This window comes from Gasterosteus aculeatus, chromosome 4 (genome assembly GCF_964276395.1).
Source record: "Gasterosteus aculeatus chromosome 4, fGasAcu3.hap1.1, whole genome shotgun sequence".
NCBI lineage: Eukaryota > Metazoa > Chordata > Actinopteri > Perciformes > Gasterosteidae > Gasterosteus > Gasterosteus aculeatus.
In genome coordinates this window covers 27,711,564-27,729,114 of record NC_135691.1, presented here as the reverse complement: position 1 = coordinate 27,729,114, position 17,551 = coordinate 27,711,564, and the positions used below count along the sequence as shown (strand labels likewise).

The 17,551-nt window shown below is 46.6% G+C and overlaps 2 protein-coding genes and 1 long non-coding RNA gene across 5 annotated transcripts in view; all 3 read right to left on the bottom strand.

Moving 5' to 3' along the window:
- Positions 1-550: 550 nt before the first annotated feature.
- cdpf1 (cysteine rich DPF motif domain containing 1) lies at positions 551-2,257 on the bottom strand. The gene is made up of 3 exons (XM_040174855.2): positions 2,052-2,257; positions 1,760-1,871; positions 551-1,402 (listed from the first exon to the last, which is right to left on the bottom strand). The coding sequence occupies exons 1-3, from the start codon at positions 2,162-2,164 to the stop codon at positions 1,274-1,276; spliced, it is 354 nt and encodes a 117-aa protein (XP_040030789.2). The 5' UTR covers positions 2,165-2,257; the 3' UTR covers positions 551-1,273.
- Positions 2,258-2,660: 403 nt separating this feature from the next.
- Positions 2,661-13,798, bottom strand: LOC120817459 (peroxisome proliferator-activated receptor alpha). Of its 2 annotated transcripts, XM_040173712.2 has the most exons (9): positions 13,541-13,704; positions 12,257-12,407; positions 9,326-9,561; positions 8,244-8,398; positions 5,952-6,090; positions 5,022-5,221; positions 4,667-4,924; positions 4,276-4,519; positions 2,661-4,166 (listed from the first exon to the last, which is right to left on the bottom strand). In XM_040173712.2, the coding sequence occupies exons 3-9, from the start codon at positions 9,507-9,509 to the stop codon at positions 3,922-3,924; spliced, it is 1,425 nt and encodes a 474-aa protein (XP_040029646.2). In that variant the 5' UTR covers positions 9,510-9,561; positions 12,257-12,407; positions 13,541-13,704; the 3' UTR covers positions 2,661-3,921. The 2 variants fall into 2 exon arrangements, with proteins under 2 accessions (XP_040029646.2, XP_040029643.2); XM_040173709.2 differs by lacking the exon at positions 12,257-12,407 and having other exon boundaries at positions 13,541-13,798.
- A 1,427-nt stretch (positions 13,799-15,225) lies between these two features.
- The window catches only part of LOC120817457 (uncharacterized), a 29,746-nt gene continuing 27,420 nt past the window's right edge, over positions 15,226-17,551 (bottom strand). For both annotated transcript variants that reach the window (XR_005711974.2, XR_005711976.2), the window contains one exon: positions 15,226-16,343. This is a non-coding gene — a long non-coding RNA (uncharacterized LOC120817457). The remainder of the gene's footprint in view (positions 16,344-17,551) is intronic.

The following is a 17,551-nucleotide window of genomic DNA, read 5'->3' as shown; positions in this document are numbered from 1 at the left end:
GTGTGTGTGTGTGTGTGTGCACATTTCAGAGCTGCATAGGAGTGATTGGATCTGGAACAGTATGCACTCCTTGTACCCAGGAGTTCACAAAGTCCCGACTTAAAACTCCACATCGAATGTCACTGTGCACTCCTCTTTAGCATTTGCCAGAAAAAGAAAAAGGAAAAACCTGGGCCCGTCTTAACTGCCACGCTGTTTCAATTAGTCCTCTAAACGTCGAACAGCTCGTGATGAAACCAGCGAGGCCATCTGTTATATCAATGTTATCGCCGGGATCACACTCAATCTATAATGTGTTTATGCTGCTGCAAACTGTGCACGGTGTTGCACGGAGGCATCCCCCCGAGGTCTGAACCGATTCTGGGCGGAATAACCAAACAGCGAGAAAAAGGGGGCACCAGAACATTTGGTTTGGTCAAATGACGAAATGGAAGTAACTGTTTAACACAGCGAATGATGCGTCCGTGGCAGATTCTGTCACTAAAAATGAACACTAGTTACACATTAATTTGGATCCAATATTGAACACACAAAAAAACAGAAGAAAAGGTCACTGTGTGTATTTTTTATAGCTTCAGAATGAACAGAAATGACAATGTTTCGACTTCACAGAAGTTAGCAGTGCAACGTTTGCCCATAAATGCACCCATAAAAAGGATGTCCTTAGTTAGAGATAATTACTTCCGTAAATGGGAATGTTTCCATGTGTTGCTAAAGTGTAATAATATAGGTGGTATTTTTCCTTTTCTAATATAAAATAGGTGTTTAAAATATTCCAAAACAGGCATTATTAATGAGGAACAAAAGTAACATTGTAGGGGAATTATATGTTTTTCACTCTGCAAAGGGCAGTGAGGCAGTCTCTTATTTTTTTAAATCAGTTACCCAGCAACTTGGAAAATAGTGAACGGTCAAATTCATCATCCTTCACATGAGATATTAGCATTATTTTGAACCGTTTTAGGGAGTTGTTTAATAAGAAAGCGAGAGCTAGTGTAGGACCTTTTTACCTACATGAAATCAGTGAGACCTTTTGTTGAGTCTGAAAATACAGATGTAGAAGAAAATGACAACCTTTTTAGCACAAAGGGATGATCTAGTATTATTCTGATGTGTGGTGTTAATTTTCCAACCAAAATGAAAGCCATGCCAATAAATTACAGGATGTTTTCATGTGCCGTTTTTGGAGTTTAGTTCCGTATGGCTTTGACGAAGAGAGCTGGTACTGGAGGCTGACTCATTCCTCCTCTTTTTGAGAGTATGTCATAGACCTCTACTTGTCAGATGACTTGGAGCTCTGCTTCTTCTTAGCCAGCTCAGCCTGGATCTGACGTGGGAACTGCTCCAAGTGCTTGTTCACGCAGTGCATGCAGAACCTCTTGGTGTAGAAAAGACTGCAGTCCTGAGAGAAGATAAATCACAGTCCGGCAACAATGGCTGTTTAGTCACGTTCAGTCCAAGATGGGAAGACGAATCTGGATCAATGGGTTCCAAGAGCATCGGTCGTGAAGTTCACCCAGCACATATAAATGCCACATGACCGCTAAGTCATCTGAGGAAAACGGCCAAGCCACAGATGCATATTTTACAGCCAGTGACCCACAAGTGGGGGAAACAGTCACAGGAGCTGAGCTCAGCTTAGCTTTCAAAGCGGAAATCCATGAGCACGTCTAACCGATAAAGGTATCACTTTAGAATTACACGATCACATGTTTTAATCCTTGCAGAGCGAAGCAATTAAACCTTTAAGACGACTTACCGAACCAACACAAACACGTGTGTTGCACAGGCTGCAGGCGGAACCCAAAACAAGAAACTTTTCCCTGTCCGGACTGAAGGGGTCCTGGGTCACAAAACACTCCTCAAGCAGCCTGTTGGAGGACACATGCAGATGTGAACGCACGTGTGACCATTCGTGCAAACGTAACGACGTCAGACGGGGTCATTTCGCGGAGTGTTTGACGTTTATAGGACCTAGCGTTAGCAGCTAGCTAGCAAAGTTAGCATAGCTAGCTCATTAGCACTAACGGGAGCTCTTGATGTCCACTTACACAATGGCTCTCGTGTTTGGTGGTTTCTGGCCGTGGTAAGTGAAGGGGCTGCTTAACTCGCACACCTGGCATGTAAATATTTTTGGACGAGGGTCGCTTGTAGTTTGCTCCATCTTTTCGAAGCCGAGGAGCAGAATAAGTCACTTCCTGGTTTTTCCGCATCGAGGCGTGTTGTTTCGTAGCGGTTTAGCGCCCTCTAGTGGAGCGGGGATGCAACATGCGCACACACAGAAGTATTAGATATAAAGACAAACAATACAATATAAAATTACAATATAAATGACTTTTTATTAAAATGCCTCAAACGAATGTGGATTGATATTATAGAAAATATGAAAGCGCAGTGAACCCGCAGAAATGACATGGATTATTTCCAGTAAGGATACATTTTTACAGCACAACTTAAGTGAAAGGAAAAGCACAGGTGTAATGAATCACATGTGTCTCACTAGGACATTTAAAAAGTACCACGCTGTCATTAACATTATTAGTTCCACCTGTGTTTTTCCCGCCACGCCGTCGCTTAGTTTGTGGAGGGAAAAATATGTTTGCGGATGCATTTAAACACATATTAGCCACGTAAATAAGCCACGGTATTACAAATAAAAGTGAAATATATTCAGTTTATTTGAAACTACCACATGGCATAATTCATGTTATTGAAACAGCAATTTTATTTTTATTATACACTTCATGATACAAAATATAAACAGTGTTTTAATACGACATCGGAGGTGAAGTCCAGCACAGCAAAGGAGGCAACCAGCTCCTCCTATTCAACGGCGGTTTCACAGTCAGCGAAAACCTTCAGTGTGGTAACCACATTCCACATTATGTTTACAAAATAAAACATAATCCAGCTTAACATATTATTGTGCTTGTAGTCAAAACATTCACTGGGCAATAATGAGTCTTAATGGCAGGACTTGTGCAAAAAAAAACCCTTAGGTAACAAGAGTTGTCATGTTATGATGGTTTTTAGCAGAAGGTCAAGGATTCAAATACATTTTATTACACATGAAATTACAATATGTTCAAACAATGGCTGCATGAATTAACTGCATTGTTGTTCATGATTGATGTGCGAACATTCTCTGACCCAACACTAAACAGACAACTGCCTTGTTCTGTGCTAAATGTAGTATAGAAAATATGAATTCTCTTAGTTTGAAACATTATGGCACACGTTGAATAATGACGACGGTGTTTCTTCACCCAATCCTCTCAAACTGGTGGCAGGTAGATTGTTGCTGATTTCAATAAGGTACTAGTACACAATGAAAGGACATTGCAAAGCTGACTCTAATCTTATGAGTTGAACTAACATGCGCTAGATTTCCAAAATAAATGAAATACTTTAATGTTGATTTGCCTACTGCACAACCAACACCTAATTTACCTCAAGGATTAAAATATTATCATTTCTCCAACAGCGCTGCTTCTTTTACAGTTCAAGATTAATATTTATTATCAGTGCATACATGACTGCAGTGGCCATGTCCAGATGTCTTTATTGGGTGTACACCATTTGTAAATGTTGCCATGTCCGCCTCTCATTTAGCTTTTGATCAGTCTGCAGAGTAAAAGCGGGCGTCCGGGACCCAATCCATAGCAATTGGCTGCTCTGAGGTCGATCCATTACAAAACATTTCTACACATCTATGGTGTAAGATCAAAAAAGTTTGTTTTCCACTGTCTCCCCTTTCAGTGAAACACCGACCAGAGCTGCTTCTCCCCTGCAGATCACAGCAGTGTGCAGCCTACGTTGATGTGCACGCTAGTATCAGTAAATATTTACAGACACACAGTTTCCACTGGCCTACATAAATAATCCAACGCATGTCTCCGTTCGTGACCACGTGAGATCCACTCAGTACATGTCCCTATATATCTCCTGCAGGAGCGGGTGCAGCGACGTGTCCTCTGTTGTCTTGATTTCCTGCACCAACTGAGCATGCTCGGTGACCAGCTGCCGGAGGTCAGCCAGCTTCTGCAGCAGTCTGGGGAAGAGGAAGCTGTCGTCCGGGTGATTGGCCAGCAGGTGGAGCCGGAGTGCCTGAACGATGCTTTCCTGCAGCCTCTCCACCTGAGGCACATCCACCAAGCCTGGCCGATCTGGAGGGACGGGATCAGGGACACGTGGAGGAGGATTCAGATTGCATTCTGTGCAAATTTGCACCCTTTTGAGCACTTTTTTAATTGTTTTTTTAAAAACAATAATTACCTCCGCAGCAGATGATGGCAGCGACAAAAAGGGCCAGGTCGCTGTCGTCCAGCTCCAGGGAGTTGAAGCGTGTGGCAAACTGGAATTTTGGCTCCATCATGTCGCTAAATGGCCGCCGGCGGCTCTTGAGGAACTCTCGGGTGATGAAGCCCCCACCGCGGGCCACCAGGAGGCCGTCTTTGTTCATGCAGGAGGCCAGGAGGGTGAAGAGGGCTTCATAAACCCCATACTTTAACAAGGTCACCTAAAAAATAAAAAATAAATAGTAAGAGGGCCACAGCAGGACTCGGAGGCGCCGGGACCTTTTCTTGCCACATAATCAAACATCCAACATGAACACAAACGACTGTGGTTCAAGTGAAGCCTGCGATACACCACCACCAAAGCCCACCTGGTCATTAAGATCCAGGTTCGGGAAACCCGGCACCGCCTTGGCAAACTCCGTCAGCTCCGTGACCGTCTCCACCGAGGTGCTCTGGCAGCAGTGGAAGAGCCTGGCTTCAGCCTCCCGTTGCTGGAGTTCCCCGCACACAAGCACCTGCCCGGCACGAAGCCTGCTCCCGAGCTCCGGACCGTCGCCGTTTCCCACCTGCGCCGCCAACGTCCTCTCTGCCAGCTGGAACGTCTCCATGTCGTGAATGATGAAAGGCTGCGGGGGGGAAAAGACGAGGCCGATCCAATGTCAGGAGGCGGGGTTGGTCACTCTTCATCCCACAGATACATAAGCATATTATTTCATTATTCACCGGCTTGCTCGTCTTCCCGGTGAGTATGAGCCGAGCTTTCGCCTTGTTCATGTTGAAGTTGGTCACGTAGGCTTCGTGGATCTGCCCGACCAGAGTCTTGTGGTCGGTCAGCGTGGGGCTCGCCACCTCTTTCTCCACCATCTTGGATTCCGCCTTCAGCTTCAGCTTCTCCGCCTGAGGCATCCGACCGAAGCGGATGGCTGGTGCACAGACACGCACATCAATTAGCAACAGCGAGAAAGCTTTTCTTCAGAAATGAGTTGCCGTTATTCTACAGAAAACATGCACAGAGACATCAGACACGACACACAAAAAGTGCCCCCCCCACCCTTCCCCCATCAGATCTGGTGCGTTATGTTCCCGTCTCTCTCTTGAGAGAGGGGACAACATGTCGGCCCCCTCTCGGGTTTCTCAAAGCTCAAATCTGCAGTGGGAGGCCAACGAACCCAGCGACCGCTCGGCAGTCAGCGCAGTTGACGGGCCAGATGTGGAGCTATGAGCCTGTGCTTTGTCAGCGGCGAGCAGGCCGACGTGAAGCACGTTGACTGCGAGCCAAACCGCGTTAGGACACATGCCGTTGTCTAGAATGCGTACGTACCGCGTGTCAACTCGGGGGTCCGGTTAGCAGAGTTTTGTGTAACTGTATTTATGACACATGAGTTCTGTCCTTGCTGTATATCATTAATTGAGTTAATGTAGACTGTAAAGCAGGAGATTTGAACGTTCTTTTAGAGGTGGAATTTGTTAATTTGCAGTGGTTTGGCAGTCAGAACTTGGAGTGGGACGATCCTCAGCAAGATAATGTTCTATTCATTGACTTCATGACTCTTCTCTGCTGCTACTGCATTTAGCATTATCCTTTGCTGTACTTGTCACTTGAGGGCTGTTGTTTAGCAAACACAGAGGACGTAAACCACGTGGAATGTTTACCATTGTGCGACATGCCCACAGAGAGGCACTTGTGGAATCGGCAGTACTGGCACTTGTTGCGGTTCTTCTTTTGGATTTTGCATTTGTGTTCGCACTTATCATACTCCAGCTTCAGCCTGATGGTCCGTCTGAAGAAACCCTGGTGGAGACAGAAAGGCACACGCGGTCATATGAAGATCAAGCAAACTGCTTTGAGTTGAAGAAGTCCACATACATGCTGTTGCGGTACTCCAGCCCAGGTCAGACCTCATGGAGGGTCTCGATCTCAATCCCTACCTCTTGCCTTGCAGGTCAGAAATGACATTTAAATATCAAAGATGCTACATTTCTGCGGTTCTGATTTCCATGAGATGATTGGACTCATTTCTTTGCTTGTGAGTTTTTATTATTCTCATTTAACTATTAGTATTTAGAAGACGTGGTCATTTTATGAAGCGGCGAGGACCGCAGCCGTTTACACACCACATGTCGTACATGTACATATGCATCACCTATGACTGGCGTTATTACACTACAGTCTAGTTTGGACTGTATAGTGTAATTACATTTATTTTTAAAGAGCAATGGAGCAGACATCTTGCAGCCCTCTGACTCACACTGGGATACGCGGCAGCGGGCCAACGCATGCTAACACACGTCAAGCTGACAAATCTGCCCAAACCAATGATCCTTTGACCCACAGTCTCACACACCTGGATATTTCAGCCATAACATTCCTCATCCCTCACCGTGGAAGCGGTACGGATTTCTGGCACTAGATCTGGAGCAATAAGCCGGCCACCATCTTGGGCTCGTCTGCCTTCATGTTGAAGACAAGACTGTTATTGAGCGTTATTATTTTGTCTCAGAAACGTTTTTGTGGTATTTCAAACCAATAAAAATACTGGAAAACTGGATAGTTTCATCATGGAAACAGAGGGGGGAAAATGTGATGGTCCAGGCATATGGTAGTCATCAAAAATACATACAACAGAACTGCAGGAGGACAAAACAGATGTGAATGCCTCTTCTAGTCCGTGTATGGGTGTACAGACACTGACACAACCAGTGCTTTGCTTTGATATACAGCTGTGAGTAGCTGAACGCGGTTTCTACAATGCGTTCTTAAGGGCAAATGTCTTGAGGTGAAATCAAATGAAAAAGCTCGAGTTCGGGGCATCTTTGTGGATTCAAGCTGCTGAAGGCCTTCTGCAAACGCCCCGGACCAACGATAAAGCGCCCTCAACTTCAGCTTTAATCCTCTCGCGCAGAAGCATGACGGCACAATCCTTTCACATTCCCACGAGCCAGCGGCCCTCTCTTAAGGCGAGGTGTTGAAAGTGATACGCGGAGCGCGTACCGTGACCGCCTCGCGTCCTTTTTCCATGACGGCAAAATATCAGCAGTTTGAGCATTTTTTTCAGGAACAGAGTGTCAAAATACTCCCCACCCATGTTCAGCGTCCCAACGGTTTCAGTTACCCTGCTTGAGCGCGTTAGCGGCCTGACGCCAGGGCCGACGGGTTTAACAGAAGTCCCTGTTGACTCTGATGAATGATAAGTGGGTCGGACGGTCACACGTGCATCGTGCAAACAGACAGATCATCTTGCACTGGTGGAAAAATGGCATAAAAGAGTGAAATGTCGGACTCTGTCCAGCAGGGCAAAGGGAGTGATGGTGGAAGAAAACGAAAGAGGAGAACACTAGTAGCTGGTAACTCTGTCCAACCCCATAACAACCTCAGATGGGGGCTGCAGTGGAGCTCACGGGACTTGATCCGGGCGCTAATGATCCGTCATCCAATGACATCGTTGCACTAAAGAGTCCTCTCCGTCCTGTGGAGCTGAACGCATTCAGCCCCGACGGCTACCTTTTTATTGTGACGAATCACATGAACGCCAACCAAAAGTGTCCCCTATCGTGTGATCCCAGCGATGACTCTGCATGACGGTCACATCCAGTAATGTTCCAGCAACAGCTCAGTGTGTGTGTGTGTGTGTGTGTGTGTGTGTGTGTGTGTGTGTGTGTGTGTGTGTGTGTGTGTGTGTGTGTGTGTGTACAGGTGCTTGTGTGTATTAACGTCACTCAGTTGGGCCGAGTCCCGAGCGGCGGAGAGGTGGCAAGTCGAGCGAGGCCGCCATGTCCCCCTCCCCGCCTCACATGACCCTGGCTGCCTCAGAAACTTTCCACTGGTCCGCAGATCAGGCGCCTCCGCAGGCTGAGGGCTGTTTTTGCTGCGTGTGTCACGTCGGTACACAACCACAGGCACGCGTGTGGTTGTGTACACGTGAGTGTGCGTGCATTTGGGCTCACCTTGCAGCCCTCACAGGCGTGCACGCCGTAGTGGAAGCCGGAGGCCTTGTCCGAGCACACCCGGCACTCCAGGTTGAGGGGGCCGGAGCCCCCCTCCGGACTGGGGGCGGCGGCGCACACCCCCGACGAGGGACTGGAGGCTGGGGTCAAAGTGTCTGCGGCGCGACAACAAAGCAGAAAGGAGACGACGGCGGGTGACTTCGCCGGCTGACCTTTGAACAAATTCATACGTGCACATTTGGGGGGGGGGTGGGGGACTGCTGCTCCTGCTCTTAACACACAACGTTAACTAGTGAGCCTTGGGTTTAGGTCTTTAAGCAAAGCTCAATGACAGCTGGCTGCATAGGCTTAGCTTCATTCTCACAGTAGCCTTCAAATATAGACGTGGCATTCAAGTTCTCATCAAAGACCTGGCAAGAAAGCTCAATTGACAAACCTTAAAGATACCAACTCCAAAAATGATTAACCTGCTCTGTCGCTTTCAATCGTATGGTCTCGTTTCAAGATCGAGCCTTTGTGAAGCGAACTGGTAAGATGAAGAAAAATCGACGATGTAGATGAAGGAGACCAACAGGCCGGATTTGTCTGCGGGGATGATGAAACAGTGGCTACAAAACCTTATTTTATGTTACAAACATCAGGAATATAAACATATTAAACAACCAGTGACAACAAAGGCAAACAAGAACCTGACCCGTTGTTGCATTCAGCATCAGCAGATAATCAGAACGCTGGCGATATCTGACGCTCAACAAACAAATGTACCACAACAATGATGGCGAGAGTCAGACGTCTGTTCAATAGATCAGGATTTTGAGTCCTGTCAGAAAGCTGATTAGTAACGAGGCTTCTTTTGTTTGTGTGTCGTCTTTCAAGTGCTGCTCAGGAATTCGGAGACAGCATCATCAATCCGGAGACACAAGAGGTGAATGAATTGTTATCTAATCTCCTGAAATCAGGCGGTCGGTCTCTTGCGAGAGGCGTCTGGAGCCCAAGGTTCAGAAGGTCAATTTCTAACGTGACTCGTCCTGTCAACCGAGCGACAAACACCCCTGGAACCGCGACGGCGCTCGGCCACTCACCCAGTGCGACGGAGCTCTCGGACCCCGAGCCGGTGCTCCGGTACACCGGGAAATCGAACCCCAAGGCGTCGTCTCCGATGGACCGGGAGATGTCGCGGAGGTCCTCCATCAGGTCTCCACACAGCGGGCTGTCCAGCAGGGAGTCCCCCAGTGGGGATGGGGGGCTAAAGAGATCCCGGGCCATGGCGGAGGGCAAGCCAGACCAGGGAACCAGGAACGACCCCTCACTCACCAGACTGTGAGGAGAGAGGATGATACCCCAGATGATAAACATTTTTGCACTTCTATTTGCACTGTCAAATGTCAAAACATGTCAACATTTCCTCATACCTAAAGTAGACAAGGAAAATGACGAAATACTGGACTCAAAACTTCTACATTTCAATGTGTGACGCCCTGAAGTTCTTTGAAACAAGCAGTCGGATCGTCATTTTCTTTGCTTCGCTCGAACCCGGGTTGATCCTCTCAGAGAGAAGGTCACAAACCCAAAGCTAAATGCCAAGACGGCACCGGTCCAGATCCGTCAAGCAGTGGGGACGGGTGCAACTCTCCTCTCCCACTGATGCTGGAGGAAAGTTCATAATGCAAAAGGTGTTTCTTTTAATGGGCGAGCCCTCCCCACAGAGTCAGCGGCCACACATTGTTCACTTTCCATCTAAAGTACACAAAGTTCAGTTTGTTACGGAGCCGCGTATCGGATTTATTAAACAAATAAGAGGACTCAGAAGCACTGACTGTGCCTCGTGGCTTTAAGCGACTTTCTGCTACGCCGCCCTTCACAAAGAACCACGTGTCCCGTATCTTTTCCTCCGTCCGCCTGCCTTTTCTGGATCCCAAACCTTTGTGTGGGCGGGAGATGGTTGGGAGCTCTCAGCTACGCACAGCTGGTTAAAAGGACAGCTGTTTGAGCCGTCCCACAAACATCACAGCACCGGCCGGCCAGTTCAACGACGCTTCCCCCCCAACTTCCAGTAATTCATCGCGGCAGATGTTGCCATTGTTGTGAAATAAATTGTGGAGCGAGACCTACACGCTGTACCGTAAAAGCTCCCTGCATTAATAACAATTCTCTCCCATGGAGCTTTACTACTGGAAACGTATTATTATTATTATTATAGGCAGGAAACAGCGACTTCTCTCTGATCCGACAGATCACAGACCACATGTGAGCTCAATGTAGGATCCCGGTTTACACAGCTGCTTATATATTTATATATGTAAGCCCGGCACGGAAAACACACTTGACTGATCGATCAAACGTTCACTGTTCAGAACCCTCTTAAAGTGGCCGGACTGGTTGCACGCCCTCTCTACTTGTGCACACAGGCCAGACGGAGAGGACGTCTGTTTATCTGGTGTTGGGCTCGCAGGCCTGAACAGAACAGAAGTCCTTTAGGCCCCAGGGGTAAACCTGTAGGTGTGAAACGCCCTGTAAGCTAAAGGATGGCGTAACTCCGGGAGTTCCCGGTGGAGATCACACAGTGCGAAGCAGCGAACTGCTGTCGGGCTGCTTTAAATTCCTTCGTCGAGGGGCGGATTGCGCAATAACTAGCATTTATAACTCGAGTGCATCGAGTTCAAACTGCAATGAAGCTAATGTTTCCCCCCACTTCTACAGCCACGGATGTCTCTAATATAATATACATCATCATTATTATTATTGATATGTTATATAAATATCTGGGTTGTTTCCAAAAATATGCAGGACCGGACAATCCCAACACAAGATCCCCAGATCTGGTTTTGATGATTTCAACGTAGTATATCGGAATTTAGTGTGCGAGTTCAACGAGAGTTCATTTACAGAGCACATTTTTTTCCTCAGAGGTGGATCAAGGTGCTTTACTTTATTAGGTTTTAAAAATGACACAATTGTTTGTCAAGCAATATTTACTGATCAGCCTTGTCAAACAAAGCAGTTTTGATAGAATCAAAAAGGCACATCTCTCACAACTCGGACAGCAGCCTCGGTGCTGTAATGGGGTCCAAATCCAGCCTTCAAATCATCTGCCCCAGTGGTTCTTCACCGTATTTGCCTTAAAGGACCACTAATCCCAAAATGCCCCCATCTGGTACGATTTCTCTCCAGGGAACCCGCTTCAATATTTTGGTGGTCAGATATAAATTATATTTTAGCTGGCGAGTGAAAACGATGACACATTCGCCTCACTTGCACGGTGAACTACACATTTCTGGGGACAGTTAACACATTGCATGCATCAATGTCGTTGGTTAGCGAGTGTCAAAAGTGCAGAACCGAAGTGCTTATTTATATTTGGCGGATGGCGTCTTGAGAAAATGATCGTCTCGCCTTGCGGCGTCTGGAGTTCGGCGTTTTCTCGCGAGGATTTTGACCGCTGCAGCACCTCTCCATTTTGGCATTAACGGCGCCAGAACCGGGCTGGCATCATCGGCAGAGTTTGAGGAGTGAGTCGGCAACAAAGAGATTGTTTCTGTTTTGCAAGAGAATTCTCCTTGAAACGGCTTCTGACGTTCAGACAATGCAACAAACGACATGATGAACAACGACTTAAAAAGGTTGTTTTCTTTTTCACATTGTTGCATGAGGTACTTCCATAATCAGCGTGTGTTGGCTACAGTAGACGGTGAAGAGGAGCAGCACAGGGGCAAAGTAATCAAGAACAGAAACTAAGTGACCCATTGTGGCGGCAGCAGACCAGACGAGAAAACGCTAAGTTCACTAAAAGGCCGTTCACTTCCTCCTTTCTCGCCCACTCCCTCGGGGAGTCAACGTCCAAGAGTTGAAGCACATTACCCAAAATGAGCCCTATCTGAAGGGGGGTTATTTGTTAGCAATCACTGTTTGGATGGGGATCTAACATGAAGCCATGCGGCTTTTGGAAGCAGCGGTGTGGAGAACGAGGACTGCTGGAGAACAGGCGTCAGGGTCATGTGGTCAGATCTACTTACAGTACGTTTTGAGCAACAGCTGCACAGATCCAAACAGGAATGGGACCACTTGTGAGAGGGAGCGAGGGTTCTGGCTCAACACGAGTGCTGGAAGTGGAGGAACCGCTCACACCGGTTTCTGGGACCCCCGGGGACCTGAACCCAGAGCTCTCTGGGAAGTAAATAAATCCAGCTCATTTGAAAACATTTCAAGCAACAATGCCAAACTTTTTTTTTTTTTTTTATGGTGGGGGGATTTATTGGAGGGATTTATTTGGGGAGTAAATTGAATATATTTGGGTTATTGTTTTCTGACGTTGCCATGAACAATGGCTTAGTTGAGAAAATAATCGCGTCGGTAAATCCCTTGTGGAAAATAATCACTAATTGAACAGCAAAAGCTGCACTGGCGCAGGTTCTGTTGCCTCGGTTCCCCTTTCGTCATTGACCTCAACAAGTAAATAGGTTGATGGTGATGGCCTTCTAATGATCCACCTGCTCTGTAACTTGAGCTACAATACAGGCAAAGTCGCCGAAACCAGGTCGATGACTAACTCTTACCTGGGTTGACATGACTTCATTGGTCCGTTCACATGACTTTGGCCCAGCCCGTGTTTCCCCATCACATCAAAGAACATTGTGTTTAAAGTCCCGCGGGAACTATAATCCCAGACATCGAGGCTCTATCTTTAGGTGGCAGGAGAAGGCAAAACGGTAAACGCACCGAGGGAGCAGATGACAGCAAGGACACGAGCACGAGAGAGCTTACCTCAAACCAGTCAGTTCCCCTAAATCAGGATCAGTTGCTTTGACCTTAGTGTGACCTTTCTAGGTCTCTGCAGCAACAACAACAAGGTCATGACCCCCAAAACAAACCTCGCCACCACATCTCGATTCAAACAAACTGTGCATGCAGAAAGGTCGCAGTGACACAGACAGCGGAGTGGGAGTGGGGGGAGGATTTGGTCAGATATTTTCCACTCCGAAGGAATTCTTCTCCTGACACCATGTGGGGCCGTGAGGTTTTATCACATAAGCAGGTGCGGGTTGGAGCAGGAAGTTCGCCATACGTACCCGAGAACATTGGCGTGAATTCTCGCCTTCAGCTGTGATGTAACGCGACGCTAAATCATCTATTTTTTTTATAAAAGGGAGCCCAAATCCACTCTTGCATCACTGACTTCTGCTCTGGCGCGTCATAAAGAAAGAAAACGGTAACACCCCCCCCGGCGCGAACAATAAAAGTTTGTCAATTCCCCTCGTGGTCAAAAATTACGTCAGCGTCAAGTGAAGGTCACGCGTTACCTCAGAGGCGATCGGAAGCACTTCCAGATGCTGCTGACGGCATGGCCGCCCCTCGGTACCGGGACGCTGCGGTCCCGATCCCGGTCCGCTGTGAAACTTCATGCGTTGTCGGCTCCCGGCGCGCCGTACAAACATCCGCACGTCCTCCCCGCCGGAAGTGACGTGATGACGGTCCGGGCGCGCGCGCGCACACACACACACCCCGACACACCCATGGTGTCGACCAATGGGGTGGCGGGGATTTAGATAAAAGAAAACGGAGCACCCGTCGCTTTTGGATGGTTTTTGTTTCGCAAGGATGCGTTTACTTCTCCGTCTCCCCTAAATAATTTACAGTGGATATGTTTTTCATCACTCTGAGGTTATATATCTAATCTATAATATAACGTGTTTCGTGATCACTACTGAGCTGCCTGTATGTGCGTTGTATACGACGGCATGTTTAGTAGTAGTAGTTAAACATACCGCATGCAATGTGCAGTATTCACCCACGTCCTCCAACTTCAGGGAATATGGTCTCAAATTTAGGAGTTCAAATTGATAGAGTTCACAATAAATTAGTTCACAATTTCAACTAGGGCGGCACGGTGGCGTGGTGGTTAGCACTGTCGCCTCACAGCAAGGAGGTCCTGGGTTCGATTCCGCCCAGTGGCCTTTCTGTGTGGAGTCTGCATGTTCTCTGCGTGGGTTCTCTCCGGGTTCTCCGGCTTCCTCCCACAGTCCAAAGACATGCTCTGGGGATCAGGTTAATTGGGGACTCTAACTTGCCCGTAGATGTGTGAATGATTGTATGTCTCTGTGTTGCCCTGCGATTGGCTGGCGACCAATCCAGGGTGTACCCTGTCTATCGCCCGAAGTTGGCTGGGATGGACTCCAGCCCCCCCGCGACCCTGTTTGCAGGATAAGCGGTTTGACGATGGATGGATGGACAATTTCAACTACAGTACGTTTTACTCCATACGATGAATGTATCCAACAACTCTGACTAATAAATATTTTACTCAAAATATATATATATATACACTAAACTGCTGCTGAAGAGCAAATAAATGTAATGCATCTGTAACAAAAATCTAACGTACCATTTCATATTTTAACTATTGACTGGAGCCATTTTTCTGTATGAGTGTCGACACATAATTGCAAGGGAATCTTCTTATATTGTCTAACTTTAGTAAAGTGTAATAAAGTATTAAAAAGTACTAATTCCACCACTGCATACACAGTTGAGTACTTGAATTGCAATCCAACTGCTATAAACATGTAACAAATATATTTTGCAATGTAATATCTAGCGCCATCTACTGCGTGTTGGTGCTCAGCAGCGTTTCAAAGTGTGCAGCCTGAAGTGAAAGACAAGCACAGTGTTCTGAGGGTGCTCAGCGTGATCGCACACCGGCAGACCAGTGGGAGGGTGTCATTTACGACACCTTGCAGGGACCTCAGCTCAGTCTTCTTAGTCTTCCACACTGTGAAGCATAATTAAGTGAAATACAAAGTGCAAACCAGATATATGCCCCGGAGAGGGAGTACGGGATGCAATGTAAAATTGTGAAAGCCTCGAGTAAACTTTATGTTACATAATGATGAACATATTTTATGTGTACTTTGAATTGTGAATCACCACACCACATAGATACAGAACATCCACACGTTAAAGCCTCATGAAAACACTCCAGTCATTGTTTGTTCTCATATTATTTCTGAACCAGTCTTTATTTATGAATTGATGTAACAGTACAAAATTAAAACATTCATGATTCTGAAAATGATATTTTCACAGCCACATTTTTTTACTAATGTGGATACCATGTAAAATGACATGGTATCCACATTAGTAAAGAATGTGTTAAGCATTGACGGTTGCTATGAAATGCTTAATGTGATTTAGCAACACTCACCCATTTGAAATCAAATGCCAGATGAGTTTCTTCCTGAGTAGAAAGGTGACATGAATGCTCCTGTGATGTATTGTTGCCCTCCAGGAAAGGCAGTAGGTTGTATAGTTAACTCCCGATGGGGTAAAATAACAACCCTGAAACCACACAACCTACTACCTCACCCTGTACGAGCACCATGAAGTGTACTCATCTTGTCTCTGTGTGCACCTATTGTGTAAATACAGCAAGGTTAGTTTTGATAACATTGGAGATAAAAGATATACTCAGAAGATTGTCAGCTAATCAAAGATCCTTTGTGCCGATGAAGGCGCCGCCATTACTGCCGCTTCAGGAAAGACAGTAAGTTGTATAGTCATCTGACAGCTTGGGAATGACCCTAAAACTATACAACCTACTACCTCACCCCAAAGGGCCGTTGATCTGCCACAGTTGTCTCTCGTATCCCGCGGCTGATGGTCGATCTGGGAGAACAAACTCAGAAGACCGAAGGCCCTTCTCATACAAGTTAATCGAATGAAAATAGCTTCTCTATTTTGATGGCTGAAAAGTGTGACTCACATTATTTCTCGTGTGTTATTGTATTGTATATTTTGTGGGTTGATTTTTATTCACTTTAAACATGGTCTCAGAAGTTTCAATAACTTTAGAACTAAGAAATAAAAAAGAAAGTTTCCTTATTCCTAGTACTCTAATTCAGTTATAGCTTTCATCAATTTTGTCAAAACGTGACGTGACCCCGAGAACCTGAACATAAGGACTGATTAAACTGCAGCAGTGTATTTTGTCTTCATGTCTTAATTGTGGCACATCAAAGAATGCTGTCAGAATACTTCCTGCGCTTACGCCTTAGGTCAGCTTGTCTCATTAGTTTGTCAGCTCTCCTCCTCTCGGGTTTCCTCGGCCTGATGGAGACAGATGAGAGGAGAGAGTGAGCTCCTGCAGTGCGCCAAAAGGTCAAACTTTCACCTCTTGTCTTACACATAAGGACTGCGCGAGAACCAGCACGGTCACACGAGTAAAACACAACAAACAGGGAAATCGGTATATGGTCTGGGTATTACCTACGGCGACACACTACCCCATTAATTTAAAACCAGTCAGGTAAATCCTCTGTGATCCGTCATGCGAAACAATGCTATGCATGTCAAATGAGCAGAAATCTGTATGTCCGTCCGGGAGGCGGTGGTTGTTTCAGAGGTTCCTGAGTGAGACAGCAGAGGCTGCGGCTCTGCTGCGGTCCCCCCCCCCTCCCTCACGCCGGGGGAGGGAGGATAGAGGTGGCGACCGGGGAGAAACTCGAGGAAGCGAACGTGGACCAAACATCTAAAAGTGAGTCACAGCTTTAACTCCTCACAGGCACGCACGCACTAACCGGTTTGTGGCTGTTTTTATTGCAGCTCGGTTATCCCATAAATGCCACACAAATATCGGCGCAAGCTACTTAACGCCCAAGCCTGCGAGGTGGACCTGCAACTCGCTCCCACACGTGCTGTGCTAACGAGTACAATGACGGGGGCGCCTTTTACACAGAGGCGATTCCTGGACCCTGTTTAGATAAACACGACATGAGACATTTGAGGGAATATTTAATCAGCCTTCTGAACTTACAGGCTAGGAGACGGTTAAAATTATGCAGTAAATTTTGCTGTGTGTATCTTGTTAGTTTTTAAATTACTTTAAAATACATATAGAAAAAGAAATAGTCTTATTATCAGATTATTATCGTATCAATGCCCTCAGAAAGCACCTGTATCCAGTAGAATACAGTAGAAGTATTAACTAATGAGAAGCGTAAGTGAGGAACACACTGTAGCAATGATCTTGCGCACAGCTTTTCAAAAGAGCACTCAACAAACCTTGTGGAATTATGGTGCCATAAACCCAAAACTGTGTTAAACTGTCAAGAATGAAATCAAGTCAACATCAGACGAACACATGTGATCGTATCTGTATCCGCCCGTGCCCCAAATCACCCAAAATGTTCAGGCCCATATAAGAATGTTTGCATGTTCGAAATGTAGATATGTGAGCACGGGCCTCGTGTCCCGTCATTCGGCCTGCAGTAAAACAGAACCACCAACAGGTGTCATGTCTGCTCGAGCACACAGGG

Excerpts from the sequence above, each read along its gene's own strand:
- cdpf1 (XM_040174855.2), bottom strand. The coding sequence starts at position 2,164 with ATGGAGCAAACTACAAGCGACCCTCGTCCAAAAATATTTACATGCCAG. Across the intron at positions 1,872-2,051 it reads CCAAACACGAGAGCCATTGT|GCTGCTTGAGGAGTGTTTTG; the intron begins GTAAGTGGACAT and ends GTCCTCCAACAG. Across the intron at positions 1,403-1,759 it reads CACGTGTTTGTGTTGGTTCG|GACTGCAGTCTTTTCTACAC; the intron begins GTAAGTCGTCTT and ends ATCTTCTCTCAG.
- LOC120817459 (XM_040173709.2), bottom strand. The coding sequence starts at position 9,509 with ATGGCCCGGGATCTCTTTAGCCCCCCATCCCCACTGGGGGACTCCCTG. Across the intron at positions 8,399-9,325 it reads CGAGAGCTCCGTCGCACTGG|ACACTTTGACCCCAGCCTCC; the intron begins GTGAGTGGCCGA and ends GTCGCGCCGCAG. Across the intron at positions 4,167-4,275 it reads TGCCATCATCTGCTGCGGAG|ATCGGCCAGGCTTGGTGGAT; the intron begins GTAATTATTGTT and ends CCGTCCCTCCAG.